At 37.2% G+C, this 21272-nt stretch overlaps 1 protein-coding gene across 4 annotated transcripts in view; it reads left to right on the plus strand.

Moving 5' to 3' along the window:
- The first annotated feature begins 574 nt into the window (after nt 1-574).
- The window catches only part of MLLT3 (MLLT3 super elongation complex subunit), a 217077-nt gene continuing 196379 nt past the window's right edge, over nt 575-21272 (plus strand). The window contains exons 1-2 of one of the 4 annotated variants that reach the window (XM_034774454.1): nt 575-785; nt 1777-1957. In XM_034774454.1, the coding sequence (XP_034630345.1) occupies nt 774-785; nt 1777-1957 (193 nt within the window). In that variant the 5' untranslated portion in view covers nt 575-773. Of the gene's footprint in view, nt 786-982; nt 1118-1277; nt 1527-1776; nt 1958-21272 lie in introns of those variants that run through there. The other 3 variants (XM_034774452.1, XM_034774453.1, XM_034774455.1) reach the window with 3 other exon arrangements.

Consider the following 21272-nt stretch of genomic DNA (forward strand, 5'->3'; position numbering starts at 1 on the left):
TCATTTTGTCTCCACACAAGCTTTGTAAATGCCATTTCAAGATATTTTATGCCGTCTTTTGTGTTCATTTGAAAAAATACTTTACAGAAGTTAAGGTTTGGGTTTTCTTAATTTCCTCTTTCTTCTTTCTCCTTGTAAAAAGGATCCCTCTAAAATTCCCAGACAAACTCAAGCAGCTCCCCTCCGTCGTGCAGTGCCCCCTCCTCATCCCCTGCTTTACTGCTGGGGGCTAAGGCTCTAGACATTGGTTACATTCCAGCAGTTTTAATCCGGTTTTTATTGTCAGACCTGAGTCGTTTACTCGGGGTTGAGTGGTGGGTTCCCCCCTCCTCCTTCCCCTCAGTAACCTGTTACTTTAAGTAATGCATTTGGGTTGTGATGGCAATGATCTGACTGTGAGGGCGGCCGGCCGGAGGGGTTAGTGATTTAGTTACTGTGTTTGATTGGCTCTTTCTACCTCTCTCTCCACGCTCTCCCTCTTTTCCTCCCTCCCTCCATTGCACAGTGTTATGTCTGTCTCAGTGTCAGGCTTGAGGTGCAGGGCGCATGCTCTAGTATCTCAGCCCCAGCCGCTGGAGCTGCTGCTGGGGGCTCAGTTTAATAAGAGAGAGAGAGAAAGAGACAGGGGGAAAAAGAAAGAAAGAGAATGTCCGCCATCTACTCTCCTCTCCTGTGCGCACTCTCAATCACGGCAGCTTCTTCATGAATTAGAGCTAAGGGGGTGGGGTGGGGGACAAAAGTACATACCCCAGCAAACCCCAGGGCCCCCAGGCATGGCCAGTTCGGTAAGTACATACAATCCCCCTCTCTCCCCTCCCTTTCCTCTCCTCCTCCTCCTCCACCCTGCGCTGCCCAGACACCGTTTAGTGCTTCCAATTAGAGAAAGGTTGGTGTGTTGGGGATTTTTTTTTAAGTGTGTGGCTTTTTCCTCTCGCTCGCTCTCCCTCCCTCCCCTCCTCTCCTTGCAATTGCATGAAGCGCACACACACATCTAGAGAGAGAGGGAGAGAGACGGTGGAGGCGAATAATAACCCAGCCATATTTCTGCAGCCGCAGCAGCCAGGGGAGCAGTGAGTACAGTACAGGGGACTCAGCGCAGGAGGCGCCGCTTAGGATGGTGCGTTCTCTCCGGCGTGGCTCTGACAGCCAGCGGCACCCCAGTAACTTTACCTTTATGCATGTGTGTGTGCAAAACCAGCTGTTAGCGTGTCCCCCTCCTCTCCCCTCGAACCCCTGGACTATCGCACTGGCAGCTGCTGGCGTTTTTATTTATGCATGGAGGGGGGGGGGTTGTATTTTTGTTTTATCCCCCCCCGCCGCCGTTCCCTTTGCGCATCTTGACTTATTCTTTTTATTTGATGCCCATGCGATCTGGATTTAAATACCTTGGAGTTTAGTTCCTTGCCACGGATATGCAATTTCAGGAGCAATCCACCTCCCAATGAGACTTCTTTCTATTATAAAGCATTATGGGGTCGTCCCCCCGTTTTCTTTGCCTTGGAAATACTGCCCTTGCGCGTGTTCATGTGTGTCCATTGTATTTGTGTTGGGGTTCTGTCTGCTTGCTTTGAGGCTGCATTCCGTTACAACCCGAGCCGATCGCTTCTTCGTCTTTCCTGTGGTGTGAATGCACGTTTAAGTGTCTGGGGTGGCTTCCCTCCCCCACCCCCTTGTTCCATGGCTATTTTCTTTGTGTATTTTGTTATTCGTGCTGCCCTAAAGCTGAGTGTGATCCTTCGCCTTCCTGCTCATTGTTGCCCTTCTCTCTCTCTCCAGTGTGCTGTTCAGGTGAAACTGGAGCTGGGGCACCGAGCCCAGGTTAGGAAGAAACCCACCGTGGAGGGGTTTACCCACGACTGGATGGTGTTTGTTAGAGGACCCGAGCACAGTAACATTCAGCACTTTGTGGAGAAAGTCGTCTTTCACTTGCATGAAAGCTTCCCTAGGCCAAAAAGAGGTAGGGCTCGAATACAAACGTGGCTTGATAAATATGGATTTAATGTGTTTGCGTAAGGGGAGAGAGAAACACTCGCCTTTCAAGTCTTGCTTTACATGTATGCTCTGAGCGCTGGCAGGCGGCGACTGCTGCTGCAGAGAACTACAGCCGGGCTCCTGGCGTCTCAGAAATCGTTGCATGCAAAGGACCATCAGGTGTACTGTATTTTTCTCTCCCGAAACGAGAACTCCCTAATCCCTCTGGCTGAGCTGGGAGTTAAGCAGCTGATGCATTTGTTGCGTGTTCAGGTGGGGGAAACAAAAGCAGCATTTGTGCTCTCTCTCACAGTCAAGGGATTGGCATCTGGGCACTATTTTATTCCTGTGATTTATTTTTGCCTTTCCCCCTTGTCTTGCAATGACTCTGAGTTGCTGCCGCAATCATCTTTAATCTCTGCCGCCTGTGACTGCGTATTGGGCAAAGCCTGCATGAGGTCTTGTCTTCGACAGCATCCTCATGCCTTGTTTTACTTTTGAATGGTGTCAGAATCTCTCATACCCTACCCAGAAAATCGGTAGCGTAGAGTGGTATATTTTGTGCTACATGTTGCATCCTGTTTCTAGATCTACATTTCTTTTAGTGTAGTAAGTACATGGGCTGGAAGAAAGTATCTGTATGCCTTGCTGGTGAATTTTGATATCGATATGACTTCTTAGTATGGACTACTGTTTTTACTAGTTATACTACTTTTTAGGGTTTTGTTTAGTTATTGAATTTGCATAATCATTAGCACCCACCTTTCTTATTTTTTAAATACTATAGGACATTTTTTTAAAAGTGGGTGGTACTACTTGATTTTTGTTAATGGAGATTTTAAAATCTTTTTTTTTTTTTTTCAGTTTTGATTCTTTTGCTCTCAAAGCTGCTGTCTGATTGTTTTAGTTGGATTAGTGGAGGTAACAGTACAAATATAATAAGGTGCTTTGTTTGTGTGCCGGTTTATTTATCTAAGTAGACACAATGGTTAGTAGTTATCTCCCATTTGATCTGTAATCTTTATTGGCATCTAGAACTCCTGGAGTTCCTTAGAACAACATCATAATAAATCCATTCTGCTTAGAGCTATGTGGGAATTATTGAACATATAGAGAGTGAATAAAGAGAGGAAGCAATCAGTGTCGAGTTTAGAGGTAGCAAAGCTCTTGTTTTGTTAACATGTATACTTGTGTTAATGCTTTTCACTTATCAAATGTCAAGTTATGAATTTCTTCTTTTTACACTGAGTTTGTAGGATTGGGAGTCTATGATTCTCTTCCCAGGTGCAAACTAACAGTTCCCTTTCATCCATCATTCAATCTAATTTATATTCACATCCCTAAAACAGTCATGCAGTGCACTCTGTCGGGTCCTAACTATTGTACAAGAGACTCTGCATAATACAATTTTCAGTGATTTTCATACATCTATACTATACTGTGAGCAAAATAATTCCCTATAAGAATGTGGATTTTCTCGCAGTTTCCCATCTTCTTTTTGCATTTATTACTGACTGATGTGCACAAAAAGGCAATTTAGTTAAAGAAATATTAATTTGCATAAGAAACTTGGTGAAGAAGTGAGAGCTGTCTAAACAGTTTAGGTAACTTTGTCTGCATACTGTGAACAGATTGTTATACTGAAATCAATGGTAGAAAGTGCTTTTCATATCTTAGAGCTGTATCTACGCCATAGTGGTGTTTTGTGAAACACTCTGCCTTTATTCCCCATGCTAATGACTTTCTGTCCAGCCTGAGGGAACGTGACTCTGTAGCCCAGACCTGGGGATTGTTGTTAGGTGTGGTACAGAGCTAGTTTAACTGTAATATATTTTTAGGACTTTGCAAGTGAAAGATGTATGGTTGTTTTGTTGAGTATGCTGGGCTGCAGAATTACGTGATGCAGCTATTAAAACCATTGTTTTAAAGTGTTTATTTTGGGTTTTTATTTGTATGTGTTTTTCATGATGTGACAAGTGCTGGGAAAAGCGCCAGCTTACATAGCCCGGGAGAGGACTTGTCATATTGTAATTACACATGACTCAGATTGTGAGAGACCATTCTGTTTATTGGGAACAGTTAGTTGTAAATTCAGTCTATGCTGAACATCTCTCACTTCTGGGATTCATTTTGACACATCAAAAATCTAGCCATTTCAGACCTTATAAGTCAGAATGTGGAAGATTAGTGTCAGGTTATTAAGGATACTTTTTGTTTGTTTGTGCTACCCAACATTTACTCTGGTAAAAACCTTAGAAAAGAGTTTGTTTTATATGTCCCTTGTGATTTAGTGGATGGAAAAGTATTACATTAATTTTTGTAATCTATAATGGATTTTTTTGGAAAAAGTTGTTCAGACTTTTTGATCTTATATATTAATAGTTTGATGTTACCACAGATGGTCTTTACCATGATATCCAAAATATTTCATTGTAATGCTTTTGCTTGCAATCAGATGTCAGGCACTTTCTCTATCACTGTCTTTAAAGTTGCAATCTTTTATTGATTATTTTGTGTAAGAACTTGGCAGAATTTTTTTCTCTGTATAATTTTAATGGATATAACTGATGTTTGTTTATTTAAAAATTCTTTATTGATTTAAATTTTCACAGTGGTGCTGGAATTTTGCGGGAATCAGACAGTATTTAATAACACTAGATGCTGAGATTCAAAAAGTTAAGGCTTTATGGCAATTAAAACACATAGTCAACATTGTATTTCAAAATATCAACATAAATATCCTTAAATCAAACTACATTGTGAAGCAAAAAAATGATGGAAAAAATATTTCGTCCATCTGTGTGTGTAGTGAAATGATGTTTATCGATATTTATGGATAAAACACGTAATTGTTCCAAGGCTAAAGAAAATTTATCAAACAAACATTTGATAGCTTGTCAGACAAATGAAGTCCTGGGATTAGGAGGGGGGAAGTAGGTGTACAGCACAAATCAAAGCAACATGTCATTACTTTACTTTGGCTTGTTGTTATAACATTATTCCTTAGTTTTTGATAGGTGATATTAGTATATTTGCTTCCATGGAATGATGCTGAAAATGGCTGCTTTAACAGGAATGATAGTAGCTAGTAGCAAAAGTTAAACTCGTTAAGACTATTTGCAGAGCTGTCACATCATTTTGAAAAAAATAATTGGACATGCTATCATAGGTTTCATTTGGTTTACAATGTGTTTCTACTACTAGGTCCCTTTCTTACTTATTGCAGTTTAACTTGGAGCACTAAAAAGCAATATCTTTGTAAAGAAAACTCTTTTCTGAAACTAGAAGTTACTCTACTGAAGAGGGTATGTTTACATGACCATCTTATAATAGATAGAGCTGTACACAGAGCTTTGATAGTTTATTACTGCATATTGCCTTTTGACACTTTGACTTCATTGGTGATATTATAACTAGTAAGGGTTGGGCAACTTATAAAAATGAAGGTGTGTCCAGGTTGTATGTACATAACCTACATTCTTTTAATGGGAGCTGCATGTACAAATAGAGGGATGTGTGTATCCCAAAGTTACACTGGTTTAATTAATGTGAAGATTTAGCTATGAGCATAGTGTAGTTCTTGGTTTTTTGTTTTTGTTTAAAACAAACATTTAATGGGATCACTCCAGTTTGCCTTATAAATCTTCTTTCTTTCAATTTCCCCCCTTTTTAGCACTGACCTCCTTGCTGTCCTCACACACACGCGCGTGCGCGCTGTTGGGGTGAGATTGGCTTTCCTGCAGTTGCTGCCATCTACAACATCTACCCCTCTCCACCTCAAAAGGCATGCCCTCACCATTTAAAATCAAATCTCTCCTTAAAACCTAAATTGGTAGTAACTTTTCTTCCTGTTATTGGCCTTATGATTGAAAAATTTATTTATTGTACCATGTATTATGCTGTCACTTTCAATGACTTTCTCTCTATACTGCTTTCTGTTTAATGGCCTGATGTGAGCCCTTTACTCACATGAGTTGTCCCAGTGAAAACAATGGAACTACTTATGTCGTTAAGGAGGGTAGACTCAAGTCCAGACTTTGTGTTTTGGGATACAGTTTGCACGAAAGAGGCTTTTAAAATAGTGGTATTATTACTTCAATATAAATCATGTAATAATGCAAATAATTTCAGTTATTAGTTCTTGGATTATTTATACTTCAAGACACCTAAAGCCTGTCTTTTTGAAATAATTTGGCGCTACCATGTAATGTGCAGAACTTATTGATTAATTACAAAACAGACACCACCTTTTTCTTCAGATAAATGAGAAGATTCTTTTAAATATTGTGCCTCCACATTAACAAGCATGTCAGTGGAATTGAATCTTGTCACAGGCTAAGTTTTCTGTTGCTATATAAATACAAGATTATCTACAAAGGACAAGCTGTTGATCCTCTGATCATGTTAGGGAGCTTTATTTTTATTACACCAACTGATTTATGAAATGTTTAATTTTTTGTTGTTGTTGTTGCATGTTGGTTCACTAGCATAGCAGTTGGTAATTTTTTCTACTATTGGCTTGCTGTACTTCTCTTGGGTAAGAGAAAAGATATATTGAGTACTTCAGCTGAGGTTTATAAAAGTAGAGTTTAAAAACAATGTATTAGTAGCATGAATCTAATGGTCCCATATGTTAGCGACAATTGGGAGGCACAGCTCCATTGTAATAGAAAATCCATTATATTTCTGGCAGTGAACTTTTATCTTACAGCTAGGATTTGTTATTAACTAGTGATGTGTTTTTGTTTTTGCCCGAGAGAAACTATACCAGCCGTGTTTTTTTTTTTTTTCCTTTTGGTTGAGGGAGAGAGATTGTGTGGGTATGAGGCTTCTTGCACACTGGAATATTTCACGTTGTAAAAGATAGCTGTTCACTTTGCTATGTATGGAAATAATAAAGCAACATTACTTAAAATATATAAAAGTATTAATTATAGGAACGTGCTTGAAAGAGGTGGTTGTCTACATATAGGGAAGATCTGCTTAAAAGTGTGGTGAACTTAATGCCCATATTTGTTTTATCATGTAAGCAGCGTGGTACATTTGTTTTCCAAGCTTTGCTTGATTGTGTCAAGGTATCAATTAGTTTTGTGTAAAACTTTGTCTGATTGTATAATTTAACCACAGCATTATAAAATATACATAACATGAATTCTTGAACAAAGAAAGGGTTCCATTGTAGTGGAAGCTTTCTTCCATTTTATGCCATGTTTTTTCCTGTTGTATTTCCCCAGCCCAGATAAGCAGCTGTTTAAATGAACAGTCACCTTAAGAGAGTCACTGTGACTGATCACAAGGGAGTTTTATGCTCTGATTGTGTTTCTTCTTCCTTACAGGACTAACTTCTACAGTCCTTATTTCATACTTGGGCAAAACTCCCATTGATTAGAAAGGGAACTTTGCCTCAGTAAAGACTACAGTATTTGACCCCTGGTGAAGTAAGGATCTTTCAGAATTGGAAATGTAGGACTAAATCTTTGAGATGTGGGGCATGCTGGGTTTTGATTATGGAACTGGCTGTTGTGCATGTCTGCACAAACATAGTAGCTGACTTCAATTCTAACAAGTCATGGTATGTGATGACACATGCTGCACAACTGAAATCCAGTCTGGCCCTAAATCTTCAGTGTTCAATAATGTGGCTGTAGATTTTCTGTCCCAAATTACATTAGAGCTGTCCCTCAATTCATATGTGAGCTAAACAAGGCAGTATGTTTTTGGGTAAGTCTAAATGTCCAGTTGAACATCATACTTTAAAAAAAATATAACTATCTCTTACCTGTGTTACTAATGCTACTTTGGATTAGTAAAACTAAGACTTTTTTATTTTTTATATTTTAAATATCAGTTGTCATTGTTCATGCTGCTTGCTCTTTGCCATTCATCTAATATGCACATGGGAAATAGACTGGTTTAGTGTCACTTTCTTGCTCTTGGCTTCCTTTGCTCACAGAAATTGCATTGGTTTAACTAAATCAGTTTCTAAATTTACATGATCAGTTCAGTGCAATTTCAATGTGTAGACCACACTTTATATGCTGTCTCAAGCAATATTTATGTTGCAGTCAGTTAAAGGGAATGTTTAAAATGACAAAGTAACCAGTTTTGTTTTAATTTAATCTTTCATCAAAGCACATCTGATATTACATTTTGTAACACTCTTTAATGACCTAAGTTTGGGCCTTTAAAAATGCTTGACAGTATTCCCTTAACTGCTGTATTCTAAAACATTTACCATAAATATGTATAAAATAGAAAAACTACCAATAAAACAACTTAGTGGAGTAAACGCAATGCTGTTGAAAATGTAGAAATTTGTTCTTGTCACTAGGGGGGTGTGTGTGTGTGTAAGGTGGCTCATGTAATTTATGCTATGAACTACTTGGGTCTCTTTCCCCCTCCCACTTACTACATGGGCTGGTTACCTGCATGTATTGGCTCCAACACAGAGTAAGACTGTACTAGGGAGTTTGGCTGCTGTGTGACATGTTTTCTCAAGAAATGTTAAAACTTGAAAGTTAGAGGCATGGTGTCATTTCCATCCCACCAATCTCTTATTTGTATTGTTTTTACCTTCTGGGGATTAAAAAAAATCAGAGGCCTGCTCCTCCTCCTTTTAAAATTAGTGGCAGAACACCCGTTGACGTAAAGGAGTAAGTTCTTAGTGACTTGAGTGGGAGCAGGATTGGAACCTAGGAAACCTTATTTGCTGTACTAGTATCTGGAGTCTGGCTTCTATTTACCTTGTGTATTACCTGCTCTAATACAAATAGAGATTTGATCACTAGTTTCTTCATGTATGTAGCAGGACTTCTTCTACTTGGACCAGTGAATTGTGGCTGCATCTTTTCACCTTATAACTGAACTGAACCTATCAAATATGTTGGAGGTTTTTGTAATTTTTGAAGGGGAGATTTTTCTGCCTTGTTCTTCTTCTAAAAGTGATGCTGGTAAAATATGAGACCTGTGGTCCTCAGAGCAAATATTATCCTTTTATCAGCAGAATAGTTACAGCATTAGCAGTAGAATTGGCCACCAATGGATTTCAACTATAGTCCGAAAGGACCAGCTCTAGTGTCAAGAGGGCAATTCAGTTTGTGTCATCCAGAATATTTTGAGGTTAAAAATCATTAACACACTTCCACTTTCCTGACCGAGGTGTATAACATTTAGAGTACAAAACTGTCTAAAATTGTCATCTTATACACTCTTTTGATACGTTAGATGGCATCATCTTTTGGAAATTATAGTGGAGTTTCATAGATTACTGCATTAAATTCACCATATTAAAACTTCATGTCTCATGCTTATAGTGAATTATAACTGCATCTTCTTCTTTTACAGTATATATAAATCCACATCAGAACCATTTTTAAGAGCCATTTTCAATTTTTTGGCATTGTCACTTCAAACTAAGTTTTTCATATTCCCCAGCAATGTCCAAGTTTTACTTAAGTACACAGTCCATTTAAGCTTTTAACTGCAGGACTGAACAGTGTATTTCTGTGCTATTGGTGCAAATTGAAATGGAACATAAATCGATAAACTATACCTGATCAGAATGTAGTATTCTGTGCGTCAGGTAACATAGAAGTTTCCTCTGGCAGAAATAACTGGTGCCTTTGACAGCAACAAACTGGCTCTATGACGACAGATTTACGTTAAAGGTACATTAACTGTGGAACTTGAACTGAAATAAAGAAACTTAATCACAAGACTGAAATGTGCTCCTTGTTCTTAGATTTTCTTAAGATGTCTGTTACTAGTTTTGTCTGCAGTACCTCAGTGCAAGTTATATTAAAGATTAAGTTCTGGTAGTAGTACTGTGGAGTGTGGCTTGTGTGAGGTTTTTGGCATGATTTTCTAGTGCTATGTTTTTTTTTTTTTTTTTTTTTTTTTCTCTCCACATAGAATGTTCCATTGAGATTAGATGTTTATTCAAAGAGATTGGACACCAGGATATGGCATATTTCTGCTACGCAGTTAATCTGATCCCAGTCAAAATTGCTGGTGATAAATCCTAATTCAATCTAGATACTCAACTGATATTTCTTAAAAAGTTGGCTGAAGATAAAAGAATGTATCAAATGAAAGTTTTGGGAAGATCTTGCTATGTCATTAGCTTATCCATTTCATACCAACTAATCTCTGGAAATGTGCTGTACCTGCTGAGTAGCATTTCAGTGTGAATACAATATTTCCAGTCTTAAACCCCCCCCCCCCAAAACTTGTAACTTTTTGAAAGAGCTGGCTGGGTTTATACTTGATATGTAAATGTTCTGGTGATAACAGGAGGGAAAATGAAACAAACTTGAGGTAGTATGATACATGAGACAATGGGCATACTGCACCTCATTTGCTTTAAAGGGGTACAAATTCTTAGGTTCGTTACACATGAGACTGACTTCTTTAAACTTATGAAAATTTTATCAGAATTATAAAAATCCTTTGAATGAAATTCTTTAGTATTCATGCAGGTGGATTGATTATATGACTAGTGGTGTGGTTTTTTTGGCTTGCTTTTTGTTTTTTATTGCCTCAGGAAAAATACTAGATGCAAAAGAAATCTCAGAATGCAGAAGTTGACTAATGTAGGATATAACTAGGTAGCCTGCACTCAGAATAATGTCTTGTGTGGCTATTTAGTTTCTTTTTTCTGCATCAGTCCATTTCAGTCTTTAAATATTGGTCAGTGGTATTATTTGGGACTTGGGTAATCAGTTCACTGGCACAATGATGTGCAATAAGATTTATTTTCAGGTGCTGAGATGCTGTTGGAATAAACAGTGTGCTCTTTTTCATCTTAGTGGAATTCATGGGCAAAGTGGGATAGAAGTTTAACTTGTACTTCTAACAAAGAAATTGATCAATAGTTATCACAAAATAAAATGTCTTGGGGATGTCTGAGTGGATGGAGAAAACACATACTTGTATGCAAAGCGTGAATCCAAAATGTATTAGTGAGATGCTAAGTTTTGACTACACGCATTTTATAAGTAATTTAAAGAAGTTAGTTGAACGTTTATATGTTTCAGTTGATAGGGTGTATTTATGTTTAGTTTCAGTTAAAGCATTTTTTATCTTCTCTCTCTAATAATTCAGCTGTATGTAAAACAGAGAAATGAAAATATAATGTATATAAGTGTTTTTTAAGTCTTGGCATTTTACGTGCTGATTGCATTAAAAAAAAGTGTGCTTCTGGTTTGTAAAACAATTAGGTTCTCATTGAATATATTGTAAAACCATTTCCTAATGTATTGATGTTGTAATTGAGGCTGTGTTTTGCTGTACTATGCATTGTGACTAAAGAAGGGAAAAGGAGGAGTATGGAAATGTGGTTTATATGATTACTTCTAGCTGTTTGTGGCCATATATTTGACAAGTTTTTGTCATATTTCAGTCACATAGTCCTGTATGTGTCATAAAGGCTTGAGGATATAGTACTCTAATTTCAAAAGGCATGTATGCTTCTGAGTATCGAAAATTCTGAGTATAGTTTGATTTGATATAAAAGTGTCTTCAGTACCTTGCCAAAAATCGTTTACCCTCATTTGATGATGTAATTTTTTTAATGTGTTAGGCAATGAGATTCTGTTTACTATCAATTAGAAATTGCAGTAATGTCTGTAGTATGATGTATTTCCCCAATATAGTGTTAATGCTTAACTATTTCTGCTACTTGCCAACAAAGGACTGCATCTTACTATTGATCTTAAACGGAACTCCCCGCTGATTCCACTAAGGAGTTAAGATATGTTTCTTCAAATTTCCTAGTAAAATCTGGATGGTTGGTGGAAGTGTTCTGTTTCAAAATCAATAGCATGCTGTGGCCCTAAATATCTTTAACTTCCACAGTTTGAGGTAAGTGATTGCCTTGTAACTAATGAAAACTATTTTGTGCCATTGAAGCATATGAATTGACTTATTTTTCTTACTCTATAATTTTATAGTGTGATTTTTTTTTTTTTTTTTTTGTATAGCCTCACACTTAAGGATAGAACAGTGAGACAAGTGTGTTAATTTTTCAAAATATTATGAGGGTAGACTCACAAGGGAGAAAACACCAGCTTTATTACATGCAAGAAGTGCAAAACTGAACAAAAAAATCTTTGTTGCTTGGTAGCAGATAGATATTGCCATTCATTGTTGAGATACTGAACAGCTTGCATTAAGCCTAAATGCACTGTTTGAATCTGCTAATACAAGGACTGGCACAAAAATCTCAGTTCAGTCAATGAGTTAGTTATCCATTATGCTCTTGTTTTGAGCAGAAGTTGTAGGAGCATAGTGTATCTCTGTGAAACAAGGGCTGAAAGACAAGGTGGTCTGCATTTGTAGACTTGTAAAGGAAATCCAAATCTCCTTTATATGCTTGTGGGGAGACCTTACTTTAGCTCTCGTATGCTAACTCAAAAGGGCAAATGATTCAAAAGAATAATCTTGAAATTGGTTAGGAAGAAAAACGATTTGACTCTGTAGGCTGGGGGCCAGCAAATATGGTGTTTTCATTGAGTGCATGGGAAACAGGGCAAGCTTAGAATTTAAAGAAAATGTTCACTACTCCAGAAAAGAGAGGCCTCCTTTAAGCGCTCGTCCGACTCATTGAAGTCATTTTGAGGTTCATTATTGTACCTGTTTTTTAAAGGTATCTTCAAATGTTTTATCTCAGTTTGGTGCAAATTTAAAAATAGATATTGTACTGACGCATTTGGTAAGGCTCTTTACAGAATGCTCTCACTGTAAATGAAGCAATAACATGTTGTACACAAAACCCATGTCAGTTCGGTCATACTTGTTGCACTTTGTATTTGTTTTCTGTAAAGTATTTAAAACTCTTACATAATCTTTGCTGTGCACCCCATTTCAGATTTAGGGCACTGTTAATTTCAGTGGGTGACTTTGTTTGCCCTGTACTAATACCTTATTTCAGGATGTACATCAGTGATTCAGAATGATTTAATATTAAGAATGTTGGTACTGGGCAATATGTAATTGTACAAAAGAGAAAGTACTCTATGTTGAATCAAGTACAGAGACTTGAGAGAGCTTCTGTTGGATCAGTTGCACCCAAATTCAGACTTCTAAAAACCAGACTTTTATGAATTATTTCTAAAATATTTTCCTTAACATTTGTGTATGAAGTGGGAAACATGGTTTATTTTTAAAGGAATAACACGCTCCTCCAGTGTTGGCAAGCCTGGTTGTATGAGAACAAGAAAATGAAACTTATTAGAAAGTGACTATAATTAAGTGGAAACTAACAATTTTTTTGTTTTCATTATCCAAGCTGAACCTGATACAAAGATAAACAGTGAAATGCAAACTAGACTTAGATTCTTTCATCTTAAGAGAAATGTTACTAGTAGCACAGGTAAGGGAGTCTAACATTTTTCATAGTTCTTCTCCCCCACACATCTAATTGACAGTTTCCCTTCACACACTCAAATCAGAGGCCTTCTCTGGTGTTGAGAATCTGCATGTGGGGTGGGTCCAGATGCCACTGTGTGGATTTTCTCCCTACTGATCCCATGGGGATTTTGTTTACAAGTTAGTACATCTTGAGGACTCATCACTACCATTGAACAGCACCTTGATTGGGGATCTAGGGCAGTAGCAGGTGAAGGAATCTTTGTTGGCATGTTTCAGAGTTACAGCCGTGTTAGTCTGTATCCGCAAAAAGAAGAACAGGAGTACTTGTGGCACCTTAGAGACTAACAAATTTATTAGAGCATAAGCTTTCGTGGACTACAGCCCACTTCTTCGGATGCATATAGAATGGTTCCATTCTATATGCATTTGTTAGTCTCTAAGGTGCCACAAGTACTCCTGTTCTTCTTTTTGTTGGCATGTGTCTTTTAGAACCATTCTCCGCAAAGACGCTGTGGTGGAAGGGGGAGAAGTGGCTATGGAGACATAAATCTAAAACAATTTCTGAGATCCTGGAAGCAAAGTCCTGCAAGGGCCTTCGTTGTTGCGCTTTGTGCTTGAAAACTAAAAACGTAGGCAAAGCTTGAAGCTGCGTTCCTATCTTGAAGCTAGTAATAGAAGTAATGCACTAGGTAACATCCATGTCATTTACTTCATAACAAATTACAGATCGCCTTTGGTCATCTCAAAATAGCTAGTGATAGGAATTTGAAACAATTTACAGTTTGCCCAATAATAATGTTTCATTCCTGGAAGGCATGTGTGTATCTTTGAGTGAAAACACTACTTGTCATTTGTAAAGCAGATGGACTTGTTTTCTTTCTTGGGTTTTAGTTATTTTTATTAAAGAAGCAATATTATTTTAAAGAGTTTCCAGCAAGCTTTTTTTTTTATTCCCTCTGCCCCCCAGTATAGCATACATTCAAAGTATTGAATTGTCCTTTAGTATGTTAAGGTTTACTACTCTACTATAATTAATGCTGCTGTTCTTAAAGTTGACAGACACCACTGTTTTTCCTATGTCATAAAATACCTGCAAGGTTAAAACTTGTTATAAGCATTTTTGGAAGTAAAGTGTAAGAATCATTTTGGCAAGCTGTTAAGCTTATGCTTACTCTTCTTAACCATTCTTTTATTTCAATAAATGTACAGAGTATCATACAGACTCCTTTTACATTTAGCAAGACTCCAGGAGTGAGATTTCGGGGCCCACTGAAGTCAATGGGAGTTCTGCCATGTACTCAAAATGGATTCAGGATTTCACGCCAGTTCTGAAAATTCAGAGTCTGATCCTACAAACACTACTGTGACTACTCACAGTAGGAAGTACTATGCACTGAAGCATGTATTACCAGGACTGGGATAATAGAGAATCCACTGAAAGGAATAACCCGTTTTACATCCTCTTATTTATCCCAAGTATAGTTTATTTACAGATTGAGGTTTCTTTTCATGTAGTTTTCAGTTTCAGTAGGGCCCTTACTCTAGTTTGGAAATATGCAAATAAAATATATTTTAAAATTTGTTCTAATAACTTTTGGGAATGATTCTGCGTTGTCATGCCAGTGGGAATCATGGAAGTCAATGGCATTACAACTAGCCTTTTTGCCCAACAAATTTCCTTTGGTAGTTTATTTTAGCCTCCAGTATTTATTTAGCATTATTAATATTTTACACTTTTAAAAATATCATTACCTGTTTTTAATATTAAATATACTGCCTACAACTACCTGTTGCATGGTAAAAATTGGTATGAATAAAATTTTTTGTATGCAGTAAAAGAATACAATCCAATGCTCTTAATGCCTTTGGCAGTCTTGTGTAAAGACACTAAACAAACCTGTCAGCTACTCCAGATCAGATCAAGTAATCCAACAACATAAAGATAACAACAAATTAATCAACTTCCCTCATGCCACTGCTACCTACTCCGTCCTATCCAACACCCTTCTCCTAATGGGCAAGGAACAATATGTTAAGTTACTCTCATTACCTATCACTAGTGCTGTGCAAAATTTCAGTATAAATGAATAGTCCTTATTTTTAAAAATGGTGCAGATTCTGCTCTTATGCCAGTGTAAACTTGGAGTAAGTCCACTAAAGTTTGGGCCAGATGATGTGATGCTGCAGCTGGAGCCACACAAGCAAACTTGTGACTTAATGGGTCTCTACATGCACTTCTGGTCTGAGTCCTGCAAAGGTTTTCCCATTGAGGTCTGTTAGTAATAAATCTATAGAAGCAGAGGCGAAAACTTTCAAATTTGGGTGCTAAACTGTAGACACCCAAATTTGAAAGTGTTGACTAGTCTTTTAAGAATGTAAATTGGATTTCTATAAAAGGGGGAAAAAGTACACCCACAGTATAGAATAGCAGGACTCTTGGAGCGTTCTGTGTTGATGCAAACAAAAACTTGCAGTAGTAGTGAATTGTGATCTGGCTTCACTTTTGTGTTAGCTTGCTATAGCTATGTTGTATAAATGGCAATACTTTAGGAAACCTAAAAAGTTTGCACTAACATTTATACAGTGATTGTTACATTTTATTTTATTATATTACAAGCTTTTTTTTTTTTTTGTGAATGTCTGGACTCTTCTGTGGACAAAGTAAATGATGCTGGAGACCATACATGAGAATAAAAGTTAATACTTGGCAAAAATTAGCTTGTCAAATAGACTGGCTATGGAATAATTTTGTTGTCCATTCCATTGGCTAGCAATTAAATAGAAATGATCTGGTTTCTGTGGAACAGTACTGCATTAGATTGCGTCCTCGAGTTTTTAGTTAAAGGCAAAGTTAAACTGCTGCTATAGATTCTGCAAGTTCATAACAAAAGAAAGAGTTTAACTTGACTATTTATTTTTGTATAATATTTCTAGTTTTCAGAGCGAGTGGCTGGGTTAGGTGTTTCTTTTCATGTTTCATGCTTGAACTGCAAGTCTGCAGGAATTATAATACCATAATCTATATGTGGATGTAAACTTGGAATGCAGAAGTACAGACTTGTTTATTATGTAGTTTTTCAGATATTACTCACTTCAAATTATCAGAACTTGTGCTTATTTTTTATAAATAGCTTAAATCTGGGAACTTGTCAATTTGCATGTCTAGACAAATAGGTATTTTAAGTCTTGTTTTAGTTGCTTCCTTTACGGCCTGTTTTGCCATCGAGATACAACACTAATTCCTTGATTCAAATCTAAATTAGTCTTTGTTCCTTGAACTTAATCTTACCCTGTGTGTGTGTGTGTGTGTGTGCGTGTGCGCGCGCACAATACACCATTAAAATCAAACTATATATCAAACATAGCTATTTTAGTACTATATTATTGTTTTCATGCCTATTGTAATAAGTTTAAAAAAACAAAAGAATTTAATTTTTTTGGCTTGAACAAGATGTGATTTTGGAATCTCCTGCTGTGATTAGATCAGTGTGTTTGCCTCAAAGCTTCAGTCATTTAATCTAAACTCACTCTACTGAAAATTTTTGGCATATTCTCTGTTTGAAAATAATACTATTTATAAATGAAGACTGGCATCTGTATCCTTGCATGAAAAACATTGCAGCAAATTAGTGGTGTTTAAGACAGTCATGTAATCAGGCACTGAAGATAAATTTTCAGCGGCTTGTTTTCTTTCAAACAACAAAATTTTGTCATTTTCTGTAACTTTTTTTTTATTAATCTAAAATAACTGGTCTCTAAATTTCAATGGTAAACCAGTTCCACTCATAAAGCTACTATGAGAACACAAAAGATTTATTGCAAATTAAAGGCACAATGAGTACTAAAAACCTTTCCAGCTATAGCCAGCTGTACAATTATTCTAGTTTTTTTGCAGCTTTTACCAAACTAAGTCAAGAATAGTAGGCTCCAGATAAAGTATGTAAAAGCCTAGTTAATCCTTATATGAGTTACTTCAAAAGTTCCACAAGAGAATAAAATCAGTAAAAAGAATGGATTAAGTGTTACTGTTTCCATTTTTGTCTTACATTTACAAAACCTTAAAATGAATCTCCAGGTTTTGCCCATTTTTAAAAAGAAAAATTAAGTATTCTGCTATGGGGGCATTAATCTAAAGTTTGCTTTAACTTTATTTGGCAGCTGTATTATCAGATCAGGGTGCAAGTTTATTGGCGGGAATTGTTCACTCAAATAATAGAAATTGTGGACAAGTATTTGAACTGGTATTTTGGGTTAAATAGAATATTAACAATGTGAACACAAAACTGTTTAATTGGATTATAAATTGATAGCACATGTCTCGCTTTTTATCTAGTGGAGGGGGTAATTTGTCAGAAGTTTGGGGTAGGAAAAGGGACAGAGTAGGGACGGGTGTGTGTGTGTGTGTGTGTATTTTTTTTAATTAGCTGGAAACTAGCAGGGTTTTAAAGCTTTTGGATTTCTCTTTAATCCTTAAACTAACATGGGTTATGCTACTCTGACAATGTTTGTCTTAATTGACAGGGTGGATTTTTCTTCTGTGGAGAAGTAGATAATTATGCCTCAATTTGTTCAAATATGTATCTTTCATGAATGCATGGATGTTTGGGGAAAAAGCATTTTTAGTGTTTATATAGAAGGATTAAAATGCTGGTTACCTGTTTCTCTCTCTGAAATGCATTATACACATATCAGAGACTATGGTAATGTTGCCAAAGTAATTTTTGTTTTCTTGCATAAGATAAGAACATAAAAGACTGGCCATACTGGTCCAGACCAGTCGTCCATCTAGCCTAGTAGCCTGTCTTCCAACAATCTGGGAAGATAATGGCACAAGGATTAAAATATAGATCCTTGTGGATACCTGCAACACCTGACTTTCACTGTATTTTTACTTGAGGATATTTAGGTTGTTGTTTCTTTCTTGTTACAAGTAACAACCAAGAGGACAATCACTGAAAGAGTAGAGGGGGAAAACTCTTCCTCCCCCCCATCTTTTCTTTGTGCACTTCACATGATTTTGTATGTAGTTTTGGTATTTCTCTGTGTATCTATACTTAAGTGGGGAAAATGTGCTTCCAAAACCACAAAAACTGATGCGGAAATACAGAAGCAGGTGGACTACCTTAACCATTTTTACTCCCCATGTTTGAAATTGACTGTATTTCAAGTTGACTCTCCAGTATTTTTCCCCTCAAGTTTCTGGTGGTAATCTGTTCTTGTATTTTGTTTTTATTTCCTATCTCTGTGTCTTAAAATTAGCTTTTATTTAATGATAATGACATAAGGTAACAAGTTTGTACAAGTTGGATAAAAGCAGTAATTTACTCTAGTTGATATTTATGTATCAAAGCAGCTAGACTACAATTCAGCCCTATTAAGCTGTAGCAAGGTAAGCTAGTCTAGTAAATCAGAGAACTTTCTCCATAAAAGCAAACTTGTATTTTTTTTTAAATCTGATTAAGGTGAGGCAAAAGCAGGGGGAATAAAATGATGTATTGATTTTAGCATTGTGAGCAAAAGAAGAGCCAAATTACTTTTGCTTCAAACATAATTGCCCAGTGTTAAGATTTTGGTTTATTTCTGTTTGAATGTGTAGGAATTAGAACGTTTTATCTTCCCTGTTTGTTTGTCTGAAGTTTTTTTAGCAGTGCCCCAAGGCAAGTACTGGAGGATGGCTTTGAAGCCCTGCAGGCAAGCTGGGATATCAAAGGGCTACAGGAATTCAGCATTAATTGTTTTATGGCTTGCCAGAAATCAGACCTATTTGTATAGGTAGCACAGAAAATAGCTGTGATTTGACAATTTGGTGCCATTTATATCCACCATAAAAAGAGAAAAGAAAAAGTTAAAGGGGTATTTTGGAAACAGGAACTAAGTTGTAAATGCAAATTGCTTCACCGTTTTCTCAAAGGAACAAAAAGGAAGCAGGGTTTAGTACTTTTTTATTGAAGCTAAATTAACAAGGACCCTGTCTGCTCTAAGGATATTTAATACTGTACTCGTACTGTGAAATTGCACAAGAATTGTTTGTTCCTTTAGAACAAAATTATCAGAGCCCAAAAGTGTACTAATAATTAAAATAATCTGTATTGAATGTCAGAATGGGAAATACCTGCTGCTATGTTGGTTTATGTGGTAGCATGATCTGAATGCTCTCACTTCTAGTGACTTTTGAAGTGGAATTCTACATTTGCCATAGAGTTTCAGCAAGATGCCTTTCAGGTGATTGCAAAAGGGTCAATAATTATTGTGGGTTATTGTTCGCTTTGTATTTATGACTAACTTGTGATTAGACTTTCAAATTTGCACATGTATGGAATATTTTTGCTATTATCCAGGTAAGGGACTCGTTCTAGCCATCTTGAAAATGCATTGGTTCCCCACAATGTAGTTTGTGGGTGTTGTGTGGCACTTGAGTGCTTTACTAAGCCCATGGTGACCATAACTCATTTGAATTTGCCATGCTTTTCAGCTAGCTGTGCTGGATATTCTGAACATGAAAAATGTGGTGTGTGGTCATGCTAGGGCCCAGAATGAAGTAGGGGAGAAGTGCATTCACTGGGATGCTGGCAATGGCAGCAATGCTGTTGGAGCACATTCTCTTAATCCAAAAGCATTTCTAGAGAAAGAATTGAAATAGCAGGGCTATGAGTAGAAGAAAGGAAAAAGCCATGGCTAGATCTGGTTATGTGTTTAAAAGGTGGTGGTGGTGGAAATGGAACAATTGCAGGTGTGGAAAACTGCTACTGTCAGCAGAGATATTGACAATCTTAAATCCAGAATGAAAGCTTTCAGTTATTTATTTGCATCACATTAGCACCCAGATACACAAGATCAGGACCCTACAGTGCTAAATGGTGTACATACTATACATCTAGTAATAGTCCCTGCTCCAAAGACAAAATAGACTGGACAGAGGATAGGCAACAGGATGTGTTATGCCCACTTTACAGATGGAGATCTGAGACCGAGAGAAATGACTTGCTCAAGGTCCTATAACAAGTCTGTGGAAGAGCCAGGAACTGAACCCAGATCTCCTGATTGCTAAACCAGTGCCTTAACAATAAGATCATCCTTCCTTTCCACTCCAAACTTTTCCCCCTTAAAGGTTTTTCCTATAGATTAGACACACAGGTTTTTCCTATAGATTAGACAATTTTGACTTCTATTCCCTCAGGTCTCTCTTTCTTAAAGTGCTAATATCTGCTGAATGCTAATATCTCGCTAATCATCCAATGCAGGGGTTCTCAAACTGGGGGTTGGGACCCCTCAGGGGGTCGCAAGGTTATTACATGGAGGGTCGCAGGCTGTCACCCGCCACCCCAAACCCTGCTTTGCCTCCAGCATTTATAATGGTGTTAAATATATTAAAAAGTGTTTTTAGTGTATAAGGCGGGTCGCACTCAGAGGCTTGCTGTGTGAAAGGGGTCACCAGTACAAAAGTCTGAGAACCCCTGATCTTTTATATTATATATTATTATAAACGGAAATATCCTAAGTGGCCACCTCAAGGATTAAACTCACACCCCTGGGTTTAGCAGGCCAATGCTCAAACCACTGAGCTATCCCTCCCCCACTCAATGGATGTCATTGAGATCAGTCTGAGCTCTAAGGGGGTCTAATGGAGTTGAGAATCCAGCTCCTATTGACTTTCGGTAGGAGTTTAGCACCCAATTCCTGATATGTGTCTTTGAAAAGCTCTGCTTAAACCACAACTAAACATCATATCCAAGCAGTCAAAGAAACTTGTTTTGTTGTGGCTTCTATCTCCGGAGAGTCTAACATCTACAGCTTCATAATCTCTAAAGTTCTGACAGTTTACCTCACATGGAGATACACAATATATTATCTCAGACTATTGTGCCTATCCCAAACTATTTGTTAATTTGGTTGTATTTTACATCACTGTTTCAGTACTTCATATTTGGAAG

The sequence above is a fragment of the Trachemys scripta genome, chromosome 6 (genome assembly GCF_013100865.1).
Source record: "Trachemys scripta elegans isolate TJP31775 chromosome 6, CAS_Tse_1.0, whole genome shotgun sequence".
NCBI classification, from domain to species: domain Eukaryota; kingdom Metazoa; phylum Chordata; order Testudines; family Emydidae; genus Trachemys; species Trachemys scripta.